Consider the following 18,881-nt stretch of genomic DNA (forward strand, 5'->3'; position numbering starts at 1 on the left):
GTGTGTGTGTTATATTTGTGTATATGTTTACTTGTTTTGTGTGTGGTTTGTATGTGCATGTGCTTGTGTGTGTGTGTATGCATGTGTCACTGTCTTTATGTGTTGTGTGTGTTATATTTGTGTATATGTTTACTTGTTTTGTGTGTGTGTGTGCATGTGTTATATTTGTGTATATGTTTACTTGTTTTGTGTGTGGTTTGTATGTGTATGTGCTTATGTGTGTGTGTGTGTGTGTGTGTGTACCTGTCTTTATGTGTTGTGTGTGTGTGTTATATTTGTGTATATGTTTACTTGTTTTGTGTGTGTGTGTTTGTGTGATGTGTGCATTTAAAATCAGATTTGATGGTAAAACTCTTATTACAGATTGCTACACAGAAATGTATTTCCAGCTCATTCACCGTGATTTACAGAGAGATCTATCTAACTGTGGAATGCAAGCTTTTCTTTTTTGATATGATTTAGGCAGCAATTAAACCCCCTTAAATGCACATCCCCAGAATAACTTTTAATATGTTCGAATTTCTTGAAACGCTTAAAAACAGTCAGCAGTGCCCACTTCAGTCTCTGCATGATAATAACGGATTATTATGTGCAGTAACCTATTTATGAAAAGGAAACACTGTGCTTCTTTCAGAGTCCATCAATTGCTTTAGTAAAGATTTGAAAAGCATGCCCTACTTTATATGCAGATCACCATCCCAGTTGCATAAGGATTTACAAAAGACAAAAACAAAACTGTTTTTGTTTTAAATAATGGGTGTTTGTTTAATTTGCACAATTATGCCTGCATAGGAAATGTTTACTGGCTACTTAGGATGTAGATGTTGCACTTTGATCATTTTAATTGTGTCGTGATTTGCCTCCACTATACATATACTGTAATTGATACTGTAGGTGTTTCTGTGCAGCTATCTAGAGCATACCCAAAGCAGATGTGGCATAAATTCTAATAACGGCAGACCTAATTGGCAATTTTGTTGAAAATATTGTAAATATTACATTACCGTAGCATTGCAAGCTTTCAAATCACAAAGCATTACCATGTGTTTTTGCACCAAAATCCAAATGCATGTTGCAATCAATAAAAAAATATTAAAAGCTAATAGACAAAAATTGTATTTCAGTTATTTAACTCTGTTTTAATTAGGAAAATAGTCTTAAAACAATTAACATCAGTAGAGCTGAAATGAAAACTAATATTATACTAATTAATATAAATATATATATATATATATATATATATATATATATATATATATATATATATATATATATATATATATAATATAAATATATATATATATATATATATATATATATATATATATATATATATATATATATATATATATATATATATATATATATATATACATATATATATATATATATATATATATATTTATATTAATATATATATATATATATATATTAATATAAATATATATATATATATATATATATATATATATATATATATATATATACATATACATATATATATATATATATATATATATATATATATATATATATATATATATATATATATATACATACATATACATATATATATATATATATATATATATATATATATATATATATATATATATATATATATATATATATATATATATATATATTCAAAGAAGCATTTTATTTCTATATTTCTATGAATCTATAGTTTTGCATCTACATTTCAGGAAGAGATACACATTTTAAACATTTCTTTATTTATTTATTTCTTGCCCTGTAAAATCAATCCTTTTTTTTTAATCAATGCAATGTAAAATACAAAAGTGACCTCTTATTTTGGGGGATATATATATATATAATATATATTTTTTTTCTCTTTCAGAAATACTGCACATTAAAATATATCCATGGTATAAAAGCTAAAAGCACAATTTAGGTTATTTAAAGTGCAAAGGCACTTTAACTCAAACAAGTGACGCCCAGTGGCTGCAGTTGGTAGTTGATTTAAAACAGAATGTTATTTACATAGAAAAGTTCAGTTCACTGAGATCTTTGGAGATCTTCTACTGTTTAGAACATTAGATCAAATTCAATCCTATTTAAACCAAAAAATGTAAAAGTAAAGATAAAAACAATGGTAATAAAAGCAAACATTCATTTAAAGGAGACTGCTTCTAAAAGTAAAATAAAGAAATAATTTAAAAAGAATATACATTAAAAGAAAATAAGATACATTGTTCCCAAAACTGATGGTAACGCAATGTATCTGTACCTGTGTAACATAAAAAAAGGCATACACAGTGTATGCACAATTGCTTCTGACACTTCATATAACCAGTAAGCTTGTAGCAATGTTGAGCAATGTTGCCTACAGCTGACTTATTGCAGTTTGCTTTTCCAAAACCTCAAGGTAATCTGGCTCTGACTGCATTTTTCCTTGAAGAAAAAGATGCTCCTGTTTAGATTGTTCAGCAAAATATTTTCTGGGGGTGCCATATAAAACAGTTTTATTAATCCTGTCCTGATTCTGACGCCTCGACTCATATGCAGGCATAAGCTGCCTTTTGGGCAGGGTGCAAAAGTTATAATGTACTACCCCTCCACTGGGCAGCTCCTTTATCCTCTCTGCAATGTTCTGGTACAAAAGTTCTGGTTCTGCTGGGGTAGAGGACTTTTCCAGCAGGTCAGTTGTGCTTATTGTATATGCAGTTGGATCTTCCTTTTTGTGTTCCAGTTTGCTATAGCTAAACTCTTGTAGGTTTCTGTAATAAGCAACAGGATCGCCTTCTTTTTGCATGTAGATCGGGTTTTGGCACATTTGCCCAACAGGTGGTGGTATGTAGTTGTACACATGAGCCTCAGTTTTGTCGTTGGAACTGGGATTGTATGAACTATACTGGAGCTGAAAAGAACTGAGATCTAAATTGTTTGCACTACTGCCTGAAACACTCTGTACCCCTTTCCTTCTTTTGAGTACAAAGACAAAAAGCCCAGCCCCAAAGCACACAGACAGGATAAAAACGACTAGTAATCCCAAAATTAACACTGACAGTGGAACCTCAGAGTGCAATTCGGGGTAGGGGCTTGGTGATACACTGTAAGGATGTGGTGTGTGGGATTTATGATTAAATGATAACATAGTGGCATCTGCTAAATGTGGGTTTTCTGGACAAATTGTCTCCTTAGACATAATCCTTAAATGCTCCCCGGCATGTTTCAGTGGTGACTCACAGGTTACTTCTTGGACAACCACAGTTGAACTTGATTGTTCAATCCAGTTCTTAAGACCTAAAATATCACATGTACAATCCCAAGGGTTTTCCTGAAGATCTATTTGGATGAAGGCAGTGAGCTGATCAAGAACTCCCTTTATAGGCAAGTAAGAAAAGTGATTGTTTCTTAAATTTAGCCTTGTCAGGGCTGTGCCACCAAATACATTATCAGGCAGTGATCTCAGCAAATTGTTGTTTAGGAACAAGAGCTGAAGATTGCTCAGAGCATCAAATGTACGTGGGAAAATGTCCTTAATTACATTGTACTCTAAATAAAGGTATTGCAAGCTGAACAAACCATCAAACATAGAGGGGTAGAGTACTTCAAGGTAGTTGCCATTAAGGTAAAGTCTACGTAAACTTGTGAGGTTGGAAAAGGCACCTTCCTGTATAACTGCAATTCGGTTATTTCCTAAATGTAGCAAATCCAGGGAGCTAAATTCAAGAAGATCAGTTTTATAAACAATTTGCAAATAATTGCCTGTCAGGTAGAATTTCCTTGGGCTGCTGGGCTTAGGTTGAAGATCAGATATGTTGCTGATTTTTCTCTCTTGGCAATTAACATTTAAGCCGCTGTCAGAGGTCTGTGAGGTACAAACACAAGTTTCAGGACAACTTAGAGGAACTGGAGACTTGGTTTGATAAACCATGATAGGCCCAAAGATTTGCCTATCTTTGGACACCGTTACTCTAGGAGTGGGTCTGTTTCTAGTTTTTGGAGGTCTGCTGGCCTTGGGAGGTCTGGTTGGGGTTACTGCAGGGTTAAATGTTGGAGGCATCCTTTGTACACGAGTATCTGGAAAAGCTGGGTGAACAGACCTTTGATTTGTATCACTGGCACTTTTCCTGGGGCACAGATCTTGTCTGGTAAGCTGAGTGACATCTTTCCCATGTAGCCGAAAGGGGGTCTCACAGACAATCTCCCCGACAAACACTGTAATGGTATCTAGCCATGCTTTCAGTGGAATCAAATCACAAGTACAATTCCAAGGGTTCTCCTCAAGCTGAATCTCCATGATCCCACCAATGTGCTCAAGGACACCAGCAAAGGGCAGCATTTTAAGTCTATTGCCTCTCAGATCCAAATGGGTTAAAAGTACAAAGCGAAAGACGTTGTTTGGTAGAGAAAGCAGAAGGTTGTCATTCAGTATCAATACTTTTAATTTATTCAGTTTGTTGAAAGCCCCAGCTTCAATGACACTGATGAAATTGTAATCTGCTTGGAGATATTCAAGACTCTCAAGGCCCTGGAAAGTTTCTTCTTTTAATACTTCTAATTTGTTATTATTTAGATGCAATCTTTTCAGTGTCTTTAGCCCGTTGAAAGCTCCAGTCCTGATCTCTTGCAGCTCGTTGTTGCCTAGATGTAGAGTCACCGCATTGGAGTAATTGACAAACTCGTTCGGGTACAGCCTGCTTAGTAAGTTGCCATTAAGGAAAAGCTGGTATATTCTAGACTGTGGTGGAAGCAGTAAACTGACACTGGTAAAGCCTTTGTTTTCACAATTGATATTTAGCACATTTTCCTTTTCCTCGCACAAACAGCGAATCTTGCATATGTCTTTGGCAGTTTTACGACTCTCTGTCTTTAAGATCGCAGTCACTGATATAACACTCAGCAACAAAATGCTGTTCAGCATCTTTATATCCCACAGATCCAAGATCTGGTACCTACGTTAAAACCTTGAAAATAAAAGAAAAGGAAAACACATTTGCAACTGCAATATAGCTAGAAACCCCAATATATGCAGAGGATGCTTAAATAAATCGTATTAATTGAGTAGGGCATTGCAAACTCCCCCATGCCCTTATTCTCAAGCAGATCCCTAATGTTACATTGTATTTCCCAGTATAAGCATAGAACATATATTGCAATGTCAACTGTGTACTCACGCATCAGGAAAGCATGAGGTTGTTCTTCTTAGCAGGTCCGATGCAGGTTTGCATATCAAAGCAGAGAAATCAAGCTCATCTCATTTGTCCTCGTCCATGATCTCTGGGGAGATGTGGGAAGAAGTTATCTGAGTGGGAGTCTGCAGTGACTGGCAGTAGTTCTCACCGTAGGCTTGCTTTCCCTTCTCTGCTTTGCTATAAGTGGGGCTTCTGTAGACCCTTCTGTTCTGCAGGCTCCCTCAGACTGAGAGGGGGGTGACGTCACGCTCTGTAAATTTGTTGCTGGGGGAGCACTGCAAACACGTTGTGCCTGTCTATTGTACTCTCTTGTAAAGCTCAAATGTGATCTGTCCCTTTCATTATAGGAAAGGGAGTGTGAAACTCATTGTGATCCTTGGATTCTGACTGTCTGAAGAGGACAGTGGCTGCACAACCCCCTCCCTCTTCCTCAAATATTCCTGAGCATCACTTATAAGCTGCACTACATTCAGGAAAATGATGTGAGTTTGGTTTTATTTTTATCCCTCCACCCCCCTGAGTTTTCTTTTATTTTTATCCTTCCCCCCCTCCATCCTTATGCACAGATGCATACAAGCAATGTCTATGTGTATCACCTGCTCTGGCTTGTCTGGTATGTACAGCTGTGCAGCATATGCATTGGAAATCTTTGTAATCGGGAGCGATATGCATGTCTCTATTAATTAGTGTGCATGTTTGACCTGCTAAAACTAATGCATATAATAGCTGATTCTATCTAAATGCTTGTGTGTTGACTGCTAAATGCTGACACCAGATCATTTGCAATTCCACTGATGTCAGATGGTTAACTGTTTAGAAAGGGAGAAAGGCCCCTAGATTGCTTTTCTGGGATTTGGGTTCTGAAGCCTGGAGATGAAGGAGTTAATGTGCCCCTGCATCCCCAGACTAAGGTGGATGGGCTGTAGATGCCCAAGTGACCTTTGGCAAGTTGTAATGAGAAGGGGCAGGGAAAAGACAGGATTTGATGGACAGCTTTTCATCCTCAAACGCGATTTTGTCCTGTAATGGGACCACTGGGAGGACTTGTGAGTTAGGTCCTGTAGTCTAGATGTAATTATGTGTGGACCATATAAAATCATCTCTGTGTTGAACGGTAGAATATTTGGATCATTATTACAGCAATTACTCTGTATGGTGTCAGTGGTGCCTTTTAACCTATTTGTGGCTAGAAGCTCATTAACTCTTGTTGGCAAAGATTCATAAACCCTGGCTAGGGAGCTCGGGCTAACTCTTTGCATGCCAGAGTAAGTGCGAGGAGATCATTTTATTTTTTTTATTTTTTCAAAAAAGACCTGTAATCCTTATTCCCTTAGCACCCAAATTTCAGTTTATGGTAGTCAGATCAGTAAAAGATGATTTATAAATGACTGCTAATTGGAATTTGCACGTTTCTTTACATTTTTAATTTTTTTTATACATATTTTATGATATTAAAAAGCCCAGTACAACAATTCTGAAATCAGGTATAATTAGTCTAGTCGCAAAAAAAAAACAAAAAAAAAAAACAGCAAAGGCTTGTTTTTCATTGTTGCTATGGGTTACTGCACCATCACTGCCTTCAAAGAATCAGTGGCTTTTAGCAAAAAAAAAAATAATTTCTGCAGTTACGCAGTATTCTAGGATCTATGCAATATATATTTCTTCAATAAATGGAATGTTCTTGAAAGCCTAGCAATAAAGTGGTTAATAAGTAGAATTACTTTGATAGGAAAACGCAGAACAGCACAGGACTGTTTAAATGGGGATAAAAAAAAAAAGAATAAGCAGATTCCAGGCATCAAAAGCAAGGCGCAGATAGCAAAGGTTGTCTTCGGGATTATGAAAGCAAGCATTATTTATAAGAGAAGCATAGAATGCAGGTTTCTTGATGCTGGCACCAGTGCACAAATCGTTGCTGCATCAATGTAACTTTGCCTGAGACTTAACTCAGGGCTCTCTGTCTCTCTCTCTCTCTCCCTCTCGACTGCTTTCACACAAAGTAGTGATCACTGAACTGATTGTTTCTTGGCCGGATGGACTGTGGGTGGTGGAGAGAAATACAGGATGACATTTGAAGAGGGGTTGTTTGGCATGAGCAGTGGAGAAAATGTTACCATTTGTATGGGATCCTGTGTTTTGCGTGGTATATTTTTTTATCAGGTGCACGCGGGGCTCGCAGATTCAGCGACATATGCTCGTACATTCGTAACGCAAGAATTAAGCAAGGTATACTATTGGGTTAAATTACATTGTGTGTATTTATTATTTTACTTCCAAGGCCAGAAACACTAGGTTGCAGTCTTTATTACATACTACAGGCCTACTATTACTATATATTTTTTTCCCTTAAGCAAATAAATTTCTCCTTCATACCTGAGTACACAGTAGCTGATTAAAAATAATTCAGAGGAAAGTTACAGAAAGGACAAAACACTAGAGCCATAACCTTCCCTGAAGTTCTCTAAGGTCTTAATTTGCCCTTCTGCTCTAACTAGCTCCGACTCTATTTTAGGATAACCACCAGGGAGGTATTTCCACACAATGTCATGAAATTCCCCAGAAATGCCTGGTGGAGCATCCCTGTAGAGTTCAACACTATGCACGCCATGCATCTATCCACCTAGGGCCCTGTTGCCCCAGAGGTACCGACGTAATCACAGAAAATGCTTCAGCTGCTGACTTAGAGATGACATTCCTGGTGTTTTATGGGGCCAGTTTATTTGCTAGCCCTAGCAGAAGCTTACATGTTAAAGTAGAACTCCGGCCAAACTACCACAGGAAAAATGAATACCCCATTAAAAGATTAAAAAAAAAAAAACCCAGCTGCAATATTTACATTCAGTCCAGAGATTTCCACTGCAGAACTTTTTTTCTGCCACTAAGGTCCGGTTCACACTGAGGCAGCACGACTTACAGCACGACTGCCTCAGGCAACCTGGACGCGACCACTGCGGCAACTTGCAAAACAACTTCTGTATAGAAGTCAATGCAAGTCGCCTCAAGTCGCCCCAAAAGTCATACAGGAACCTATTTCTAAGTCGGAGTGACTTGAGTAGCTCCGATTAGAACGGTTCCATTGCACAGAGTGGGATGCGACTTGTCAGGTGGCTAAGTCGCCTGACGAGTCGCCCCTGTGTGAACCGGCTACAGATATCCTCAGCCCAGCATAATTCAACTCTGAGACCAGGTTGTTCTGGTCCTACCCCCAGTATGCGATTGGACAGCAAAAGGAGAAACTGTAATGTCGCGTACACACAATCGGACATTCCGACAACAAAATCCGTGGGATTTTTTTCTGATGGAGGTTGGCTCAAACTTGTCTTACATACACACGGTCACACGATGTCAAGAATGCGGTGATGTATGACAAGCCAAGGAAAATGAAGTTCAATAGCCAGTGCGGCTCTTCTGCTTGATTCTGAGCATGCGTAGAACTTTGTGCGTTGGAATTGTGTACACATGATCAGAATTTCCGACTCCGGATTTTGTTGTCGGAAAATTTGAGATCCAGATCTCAAATTTTGTGTGTCGGAAATTCCAATGGAAAATGTCCGATGGGGCCTACACACGATCATAATTTCCGTCAAAAAACTCTCATTGAACATTTTCTGTCGGAAAATCCGACTGTGTGTATGCGGCATTACTCTGCTCTCCCCTCCTATCAGAGTGCTTCTTGTCAGCACGTGAACTTATTGGCTCCTTGAGTGTCTCGTCCCTCTCACACTTCAGCCATGCAGCACGTTGACATTTAATGATGTAGTAATGATTAAATTTCTTTGTCTATTTTATATCTTCCCATAGCCCAGATTTAAAGTGGGGTACCCCCTAAAAAAAATAAATTAAAAGTCAGCAGCTACTTTTAATAATCAGACACTTACCTGTCCCAGGTAAGCCCCCCCTCGTTCCCCGCTCCGCTCGCGGCGCCATCATGCGTACTGTGGGCACCCGGCTGTGGCTTCACAGCAGCGAGCTGCGCAGGGCGCCGTGATATGCCGTACAGTCTGGGACCTGTCATGTGTCCCAGGTGACTGTGCGGCGCGAGGGGAAGTGATGTCACCAGCCCGGGCAAGGAAGAAGGCAGACTACGAGGGACCCCCTAGCAACAGGTATTTAGAGTTGAGTAAAAAATTTTTTTTCCAATTATTTTTTATTTATTTTTTTAAAGAATTTTAAACAACTTTTTATTTTTTGGTGGCAACACCACTTTAAGATGTCAGGTGAGATAAGAGGAAAACCGAATAATACAACTCTCTCAATTTCCTAATACCATCAATTGATTGGCAGACATCTTTATAAGGTGTTGGCATCCTTTTACCACCATGTTTAGATCTGGGGAACTAATCTCTGGTGATGCTTTTGTTTATAGCCGTAATCCTGCCATGTGCCATATCAATCTGTGCCTTCTACAAGGAAAAGTGCATTTTTTTTTTTCATCCTCGGCACCCAATATAATATTAACCTTTTTTTTTTTGTAATCAGGACAGAAAATAGCAGCGGGAATCCAGATGGCTGCTTTGGACATCACCTGTCTTCAGTTTGATCCAGTTTTTTAGAAATCACAGTCCAGATGAGAAGAAAAAGCACAACCAAAGTATTGCTCAGAGCTGACAGGTTTTTACAACTCCCCCTTCTTCTCTACTTGGACCCGAAGCACATTTTGTACCAAACATTCAGTGGCAGATAAAATGAGATGAAGAGGGGGAGTTACAAAATGTGATTCCCACAAGAATTACATCTGTTTTCCCTCCACCAATTATTTCTAAGTGGGTGTTCTCAGCAGCTAGGATGTAGTGATGTGTGACCTGTCTCTAGATTAGCAGGTGGGATGAAATAGTCAAAGTGGCCTATAAATCGATGTCCGGTGAAATGCGATGTTTTCTAGAAATTCAGCAGGAAAGGCAGATTTGTGTGCTGCAGACCACAGCCCACTCACTGCTCCTGTGGGTCCCTGTCAGAGAATGCTGCTATTGAATCGCAGGAAGCTGCACTCAGAGATCACGCTTCAGCTGCTTGAATGAAATCCTAGAGTGCTTTTCTTTTTTTTTTTTTCTAAACCGATAGCTTTTGTGTTTTTGTCACTGCAAAACTGTCACCTATCACTTGTCCAGCCACTTTTTTGAAAAGAAACAATAGTGCATTGTCTACACAATTTACCTTTGCGTTTTTATTTGTTTGATTTTACCTAAAAATCATAATTCACCTAGGGGTCACCTTTGTTGTGCGTAAAGCCCTATACACACTATTCCCTTGTACACACGGTCGGAGATTCCAACGGAATGTGTCCGATCGGAGCGTTTTGTCGGATATTCGACTGTGTGTGGTCTGCATCGGACTGTTTCCGTCAGAATATCCGTCGGACAAAATTTTCCAACTTGCCGGAAATATTTTCCGACAAAATGCTCCGATTGGAAATACTCCGATCATGTGTAGAGAATTCCGATCGGACAAAGTGCCACGCATGCTCAGATCAAATTCCTACATCAAAGCTATTGGCTACTAGCGTGAACGTAGTCCCGTCGTAACGAAATAACGTCATCATGTCCGACCGTGTGTATACAACAGTTTCGGACAAAATCCAACGGATTTGGTTGTCGGAATCTCCGACCGTGTGTACAAGGGCTAACAGATTTTCTGCTGATTTTTGTCTTCAGGTTTACCAAAACCATGTAACGCAAGGGCCTGCCTGATTGCATACACATTGAAACTCCTAAGGTTTGATCTCATATTACATGGTTTTGGTAAATCTGAAGGAAAAACTCAGCAGGAAAACTGATAGTGTGTATGGGGCTTTTGTCAACGTTGTATATGGTGTGCAGCTTTGTGGATTCTCCCTCTAGTGGTTGTATTCCAGACAGGGCAATTAACATCCTTCCTAAAAACTGTTGCTGCAAGTAATTGCATAGGGCAGTGATGGCGAACCTTGGCACCCCAGATATTTTGCATGAGCATCATGGGAAATGTAGTTCCAAAACATCTGGGGTGCCAAGGTTCGCCATCACTGGCATAGGACTTTTCGAGGTATCACTGCATTTAGTTATTAGTAACCCATCACTGAAAATTATACAGCAAACAGGATGGTTGCTATAGGTTACTGCATTTTGATTATTTTTGGATACTTTTTTTTCCTTTTTTTGTATATTTTTAATGTTGTATCAGCACCTACATAGTATGTCCTGAGGAAGCTATCAAATTGCCAAATGCGTTGACAAGCAAGCAGCATGGAGGATTTTATGGACCTAACCGTCTAAGCCCTTGTACACACGGTCGGACATTTCTACAACAAAATCCGTCGGATTTTGTCTGATGGATTTTGTCCGAAACTTGTGCTGCATACACACGATCGGACAAAGTTGTCGGAAAATCCAATCGTACGTAACGTGATGACATTATTTTGTTACAACGGGACTACGTTCAGGCTAGTAGCCAATAGCTTTGGTCTAGGAATTTGATCTGAGCATGTGTGGCGCTTTGTCCGATCGGAATTCTCTACAAACAATAGGACAAAGTCCGAACGGAGCATGTTGTCGGAAAATTTTATACCCCAGCTCTAAAACTTTGTCGGTTGGATATTCCGACGGAAACAGTCCGATGGAGCCCACACACAGTCGGATTATCCGACAACACGGTCCGATCGGACATTTTCCATCGGAATGTCCGATCGTGTGTACAAGGGCTAAGAGATGTGCTGACACTTCAACACATTATTTGAGGCAAAATGTCAAACAGTGATGTTTCCCTGCAATAAGGAGAAAGGGGATATGCCTTCTTGCTTATTTTCCTCAGGGACACATTTCTTTGTCTATGGCTAGTTACCAACTGTTTGTGAAACCACACAAGCAGGGGTGTACTGACCATTCGGGGATATTGGGCACTGCCCGAGGGCCCGGGGCCAGCAGGGGGCCCACCCCTGACTGTTGCCAAACATCTGGAGCAGACAGAGGGGGGAGAGAGAGCTCTGCTGTCTGTCAGCATATACCTCCGATAAGCAGGTTTCCCCAGATACTGCACGCACACGGCTGACTTTTCTCTCCCTACAGTGATACTTTGGGCATAACTACAAGAGCAGTGAGTAGCCCTGCTCTCACGCCAATCAAGCCTGTCACTGTCTCTTCTAGCCCTGCAGCAGCAGTACAGATGCCTCTGCGATCTTTCCTGCATGCTCCCCCCTCCTCTCCCTGTGATTCATGAAAGAGGAGAAGTCCGTTCCGGCCAGCTACTGTCTCTTCTGGTCTCCCAGGAGTCCCAGCCACTGCACGTTTCTCTATATTCCTTCCAGTGCTCTCCCCTCCTCTTCTCTGGCTTGATAACAGAGGTCACTGCATTGGCTCCTTCTCAGAATTCCAGCCAGCACACCTCCCACCCCTGCGTTCTGTGAATCTTCCTGAGCTCCCTCAAACACCACAATAGGATGGGGGGGGACATTAAATGCACCTGTCTTTGCTCAGCAGTAGCTTGGTCTGTCATTACAAATTCTGGCTCTGCTACCTGCACTCTGCTGCAGGTGAGCAGCAAGTACAGCTGGCTCCCTTGCTGGCCTGGCCACATGAGGAAAGGAGAGGAGAGCCGATAACCAGGTTCTGTAAAAGGGACATCTACACTGATATGTGCAGTCCCAACAGTGCCCAATCCCAATCACTTCCCTCCAGTGCTTGCAATCAGTGCCACCTACCAGTGCCTCCTCATCCGTGTTGCCTCATCAGTGGAGCCTATCAATGCCACCCATAAATGGCTTTAGCAATTTATTTTTCAAGTACCCATGAGTGCCGCCTAGCAGTGCCTCCTCATCAGTGCCGCCCCATCAGTACTACCTATCATTACCCATCAGCGCATTCCATCAGTGCCCATCAGTGCAGCCAATCAGTGCCACATATCAGTGCCTCCTTATCAGTGCCACCTATCAGTTCCCATCAGTGCCACCTATCAGTGCCTCCTGATCAGTAACACCCATCAGTGCCTCCTCATCAATGCAGCCTATTAGTGATCATCAATGCCCATCAATGCAGCCTACCAGTGCAGCCTATCACTGCGAATTTATCAGCACACATCAGCACACAGAGAAAAAATACCTGTTTGCTACATTTTATAACAAACTATAAAAACATTTTTTTCTTTTCATTTTTTTGTTTATTTAGCAACAAATAAAAACCCAGCAGTGATTAAATACCACCAAAAGAAAGCTCTATTTTTGTGAAAAAATTATAGAAATTTCATATGGGTACAGTGTTACATGACCACGCAATTGTCAAAGTGTGTCAGCGCTAAGAGCTGAAAATTGGCTTAGGCAAGAAGGGGGTAAAAGTTCCCAGTAGGCAAGTGGTTAAATAGGGGCACCCCAGAGGAGCAGAACATAGGGGGCACTCTACAAGAGGAAGTAAGGGGGCACTCTGAAGGTACTAACTCCTCCAGAGTGCCCCTTTGTGCTTCTAAAGTGCCCCCTTATTTCCTCCAGAGTTCCCCCTCCTTTCTTTTACCGCTGGCAGCATTTGCAGGTATTTGTGTTTCCTATGCTTCAGTTCATGAATGGGCAGGAGCCTCTGTCTTCTGTTTATTAATTTGCAGTGCAGCTAAGGCTACAGAGAAAGGGACTGGGGATGTGTCCTTAGTGCCTTTCTCTGTCCCAAAAATTAGACTTAAGGCAATATTTGCACCCCCCCCCCCCAAGGGCATTGAGAAAATAATGTAAAAATAATTATATTCAAATTAATTAATAAAAAAAATAAAAAAAATAAACAAGACAATCAGACCACAATTTCTAATTTGATTAAAAAGCCATGTTAAATATGCAGCATAATTTAGCCACACACGCTGTGTGGCACAGTGTGCTATGCACACCACAGGTCACAATATTGTTACGTCATAAAGATGGCTGCTACATGGTGGCCATGTTTAAACCTGGGGGCCCCACAATCTCCTATTGCCTGGGGGCCCCATGAGTTGTCAGTCCGCCCCTGTACACAAGATAAATTACTGCTCACTAACATGACCAGGTACAGTGAAAATCTATTGAAATAGACATGTCAATTGCAGTGAGGTAAGATTGTTAGCAAAATAAAATGTGATGCCCTAATAAACAGAAAGCACTGCATGTTTATGTAATTAGCAACTGTGGTGATACTTATGAATAGGGATGAGCTTCAGGTTCAGGTGGACCATAAGTACCCGACGAAGTTCCGGTGGGCAGAATGAAACATGTAGATAGAAGGACGGGCCCCCATCTCCCTGTGTCACCTCACGCCCTGATTCACTTGATCCAACCTGCTTGTAATCAACTGGATTTTTTTGAACCGGACAGCACAGCAATGGGAATCAGAAACTATAATGATTGCTGCTTGGACTGCCTGGGTCGACTGCCATCACTGTTTGGAACATCAGAATCACAGTGGGGACTGAGATCTGAGAGCTTGTACTGCTCAAGGAATAGCTGAGACCGACATCACAGATGACGACTGATGGACATAAGGACTAGTCTGCTTAAGGATCGTGAGTAGCATACACCACATAGACATCGGGTGTATATGTATAGGTCATATCGTCTGCGGTTGAAGTTAGGGAAAGGATACCCAATCCCATGGGATCATCCCTATCCTGCAGGTCGGACCTCATATACCTAATGAGTCTACATTATCTAGTTTCTAGAAGGGATGTATGGACTGCCTTTACAACATTTACCTCAGCCTATTCTGATCTTATAACCGCGACTGCACTTGTAGTTCAGTAACATCAGATTTTTCATCATATGATGTGATATAGTGATATACCCACGTTGCCCACATGGTCATGTAGCAGTTCATTGGTACCTAACACTGCTTCAGAAATATATGTTCAGCAGCAATTATTTTTCACAATCCTTACCTCAATGTTGAGGATTGTGTGACCTATTCAGCAGGATTCAACAGGCCCTGGACTGTTTACCACCATTGTGTTCCTGTGCACTGAAGGATCTCATCATTTTGGCTTGGTTCATTTTAGTGCAGTCCCTGAGGAATCTAGCACTCCATTAACCCATTGTGGTTTTAAGGTGGGGTGCTGGCTTCCTAGGGATAATAGGGTTGCTGTGTACTTTGGTACAGGTGCTGTACAGGGAGGAGGGGGCCATTTGGGAGGGAATCCACAAGCTCCCATCTGGGGGACCACACAATTTATGCACTAGGTAGGGCATGTGTTTTGGGGAGTGATATAGTTGGTAAGGTAGATTTTGGGGTGTGGTCTTATTGGGGGGAGTGGGTGTGGGAGGGGGGTAGGGAGCATCTCTGGATATTGATGCTGACATTTTTATGCATTTTTGCAAATAAATCTTTTGGAGAAGTTTACTCAATAGGGTGTGTGCATGGTATATTTTAGTTTTTTGTTGGTTGATTTGCAGATTACCACCCTCCTCATATTTTGGAGGTGAGTACCTCTCCCCCTTCTAGGGGTCATTTAGCAAGGCTCCTAGGATTATCCTTTTGCTTTTGGACCATGAGTACAACCTGAATCCACTTTTTTCACAGTTCCTCAAACAAGATTTTGCCATCCCCCCATACTGAAACCTTGCATTGCTGGAGCCAGAAGTCATTCATTTGTTGTGTGTATAGAAAATGAAGTAGTGCTAATTATAAGCTAACAAAACTAAACAATGAATAAACTAAGGTATATCTAGAACAAATCTCAACAGGGAATAAGCATATCCTAAATGGTGATAAATGGTGTTCAAAGAAATCCGATAACTTAACACTTAAGTGATCCAAATAAACATGAGTTATAGTGCAATAATCATAATAGTCCAAAAACTCAATAATAAAAGTGTGATGGTAATGTTCCAAAAATTCTAATAAAGTGCAATACTAGTAAAGTGCAGTCCAAATATTGATGTGAAAAGTCCAATATATCAATACTAGAATAGTAAATAATATTCTAATATTAAAGTGCACCATTCATAAAGTGCAATGCCTTGTGCAAATAATAAAGTGCAGTCCAAAAGAGATCTAATAATTGAAGTAAGTTAAAACTGATGTTCTGACTCTTGTTTTTCCTGGATAAGTATCACTATTTTCTTATATGGACAAATATGGATGAGTAGGAAAAGGGCAGGTGTGGGAATCCACTTTTAACCGGTTCTTGACCGGCGCATGCCGATGTACGTCGGCAGAATGGCACGGGCAGGCATATTGGAGTACAGGTACGTCCAATCTTTAATGCCACCCTGCCATCGCGAGCGCGCCGCCGGCAGTGCGCTCGCCTGTGGCGGCGCGCTCGCCTGCCAGCCAGGACCCACGTGAGTTTGGTCGCGGGTCCCGCAGACTCGATTGCCGCGGGCATACCCGCGATCGTCTCATGGGGCAGCTGAATGGCGAAATGCCGTTGCAAACAGCCTAGCAACTAGTGACACTGATCTCTGCTCCATGTGATTGGAGCAGAGATCAGTGTTCACTAAATGAAAGCCCAGCCCCCCACAGTTAGTAACACACCCCTAGGAACACTTAACCCCTACACTGCCACCCACTGGTTAACCCCTTCACTGCCAGTGTCATTTACACAGGAATCACTGCATTTATATAGCAGTGATTGCTGTATAAATGACAATGGTCCCAAAAATGTGTCAAAAATGTCTGAGGTGTCCGCCATAATGTCGCAGTCACAATAAAAATCGCTGATCACTGCCATTACTAGTAAAAAAAAATGATTAATAAAAATTCCATAAAACTATCCCCTATTTTGTAAACGCTATAACTTTTGCGCAAACCAATCAATAAACGCTTATTGCGATTTTTTTTTACCAAAAATATGTAGAAGAATAGGTATCGGCCTAAACTGAGGGACATTTTTTTTTATATATATATTTGGGGGTTATTTATTATAACAAAAAGTAAAAAATAATGCGTTTTTTTCAAAATTGTCGCTCTATTTTTGTTTATAGCGCAAAAAATAAAAACTGCAGGGGTGATCAAATACCACCAAAAGAAAGCTCTATTTGTGGGAAAAAAGGAAGCCAATTTTGTTTGGGAGCCACGTCGCATGACCGCGCAATTGTCAGTTAAAGCGACACAGTGCCGAATAGCAAAAAATGGTCTGGTCTTTGACCAGCAAAATGATCTGGGGCTGAAGTGGTTAAAGTATAAGGAAATCACATATATACTTGGTAGAATCCTCCCCCAGTGGTACCAGCCTCTTACCTCAAAAATAGACCCAAAACAGGTCTAGTAATGCATCGATAGCTGTTAAGGCGGTAGCTTAAATCCTCCTCAAACATCCAGGGGGTCACTGCCATAGCTCCTGATCTCCACAGTCTCTTGTCCTAATGGAAATATCTCCAAAATCCACAATGTCAAAGGCAAAAGAAAAAAGGAAGGTCCTCCATGGTGTAGTAATGTTAAAAGCTTTTTGCACATTTATTTAAAAGTCTTGCATAGTTAAAATGGTTTACATAATAAAAATGGCAGCACAGGCCACACAAAAAAATGTGTCAAACAAATACAGGACTTCCGGTCACGGCCGCAACCTGAAGTGATGTAATCAAACTCCTCCCAACGCATTTTGTCACAACACACGTGACTTCAAGGGTATCACTTGAGGGGGGGGGGAGTCCTGGATGGCCGAAGCAGTCGTGTACATCTCTGGATAGAGATGGGGCTCAGGTAAGTGTTGGGGCTGAGAGGCTTGCTGCACACAGAAGACTTTTTATCTTAATGAATAGAATGCATTAAGATTTTAAAAAAAAATCTGTTTTACAACCACTTTAAGACAGAAATGGCAGTTCATTGTGTGCCTTTAAATTTAAGGCATCTATGAAAGCTGACCCCCCCCCCCCCCCCCGCCTACTTGAGCTCAGGCTTTATAACTAAAATTCTACCCAGGTTGTGAAGAAGGTAAACACCTGACACTTCTGAGCAAGGAAATAATACAATTTTAGAACACTCTAGTAACTTCTGACAGGATAGGCTGCAACATTATATTAATTTAGGAATGGATATACAGATTATTACTGGCTCTGCTTCGGTGACGCAAACAAATCTTGAAGTTACAGGATCAGCAACTAGACAGGCACCCTAACAATTATTATTAGCATAAATTTGCTTAAAATGTTATTGCCTACTCTACCAACCATCGGCTATATACATTAGCTGTCTACGTCATCTATTTACTAAACAATGTATGGTTTTCCGTAGTTTAGCCCTGAGAACACTTCATCGGCTTTTGCCCTAAACATTAGTGGTCCAAATGGCCTTGGTAGAGTGCACATTGAGAAATACCTTTAAAGCCTAACACATGCTGTATTGCACAAGAAAAAAAATCAAGAAATAAAACGAATATATGGCACAGTTTTCCATCATAAGTATGCCTTTGCTTTGTTATCTAAATTCTGACCTAACTTTATAGACAGGGAAAAGAAAGATAAATTACCTTGCTACTCTACTCTCATTACAATATGGAGGGTGTCAGGTGTATGGATAACTGGGCCACATATATAACAAACAGTATGCTGCAGGAAACTATAAGAAGAAGCACTTCAGCTAACCAAACCTTAATACTTTAAATTACTGCAGATGATGGTCACACATTTTAGACTAATATACTGTCTGTAATGGAGGTCTTACAAACAGTTCCTTGCATTGTAGAGTGCTATGAAATTGTGACTCTGTATACTAGACTGTGACTCTAATCCCAGTGCACCACCACTTACTGAATGAAAGCAAGTCAGCCCCTAACATTGATTTGTGCAATAAAGCTCTTAGGTGCTTT

General features: G+C 40.5%; 1 protein-coding gene and 1 long non-coding RNA gene across 2 annotated transcripts in view; one reads left to right on the plus strand and one right to left on the minus strand.

The window, feature by feature from the left end:
- Positions 1-1,682: 1,682 nt before the first annotated feature.
- On the minus strand, positions 1,683-5,288 carry SLITRK2 (SLIT and NTRK like family member 2). The gene is made up of 2 exons (XM_077488137.1): positions 5,145-5,288; positions 1,683-4,934 (listed from the first exon to the last, which is right to left on the minus strand). The coding sequence occupies exon 2, from the start codon at positions 4,889-4,891 to the stop codon at positions 2,348-2,350; it is 2,544 nt and encodes an 847-aa protein (XP_077344263.1). The 5' UTR covers positions 4,892-4,934; positions 5,145-5,288; the 3' UTR covers positions 1,683-2,347.
- Positions 5,289-5,517: 229 nt separating this feature from the next.
- Positions 5,518-18,881, plus strand: part of LOC143988552 (uncharacterized) — a 55,631-nt gene continuing 42,267 nt past the window's right edge. The window contains exon 1 of the long non-coding RNA XR_013276887.1: positions 5,518-5,644. This is a non-coding gene — a long non-coding RNA (uncharacterized LOC143988552). The remainder of the gene's footprint in view (positions 5,645-18,881) is intronic.

Source organism: Lithobates pipiens, unplaced genomic scaffold (genome assembly GCF_037356315.1).
Source record: "Lithobates pipiens isolate NorthernLeopardFrog02 unplaced genomic scaffold, aLitPip1_a1.2 Scaffold_1, whole genome shotgun sequence".
NCBI classification, from domain to species: Eukaryota; Metazoa; Chordata; class Amphibia; order Anura; family Ranidae; genus Lithobates; species Lithobates pipiens.

Excerpts from the sequence above, each read along its gene's own strand:
- SLITRK2 (XM_077488137.1), bottom strand. The coding sequence starts at position 4,891 with ATGCTGAACAGCATTTTGTTGCTGAGTGTTATATCAGTGACTGCGATC.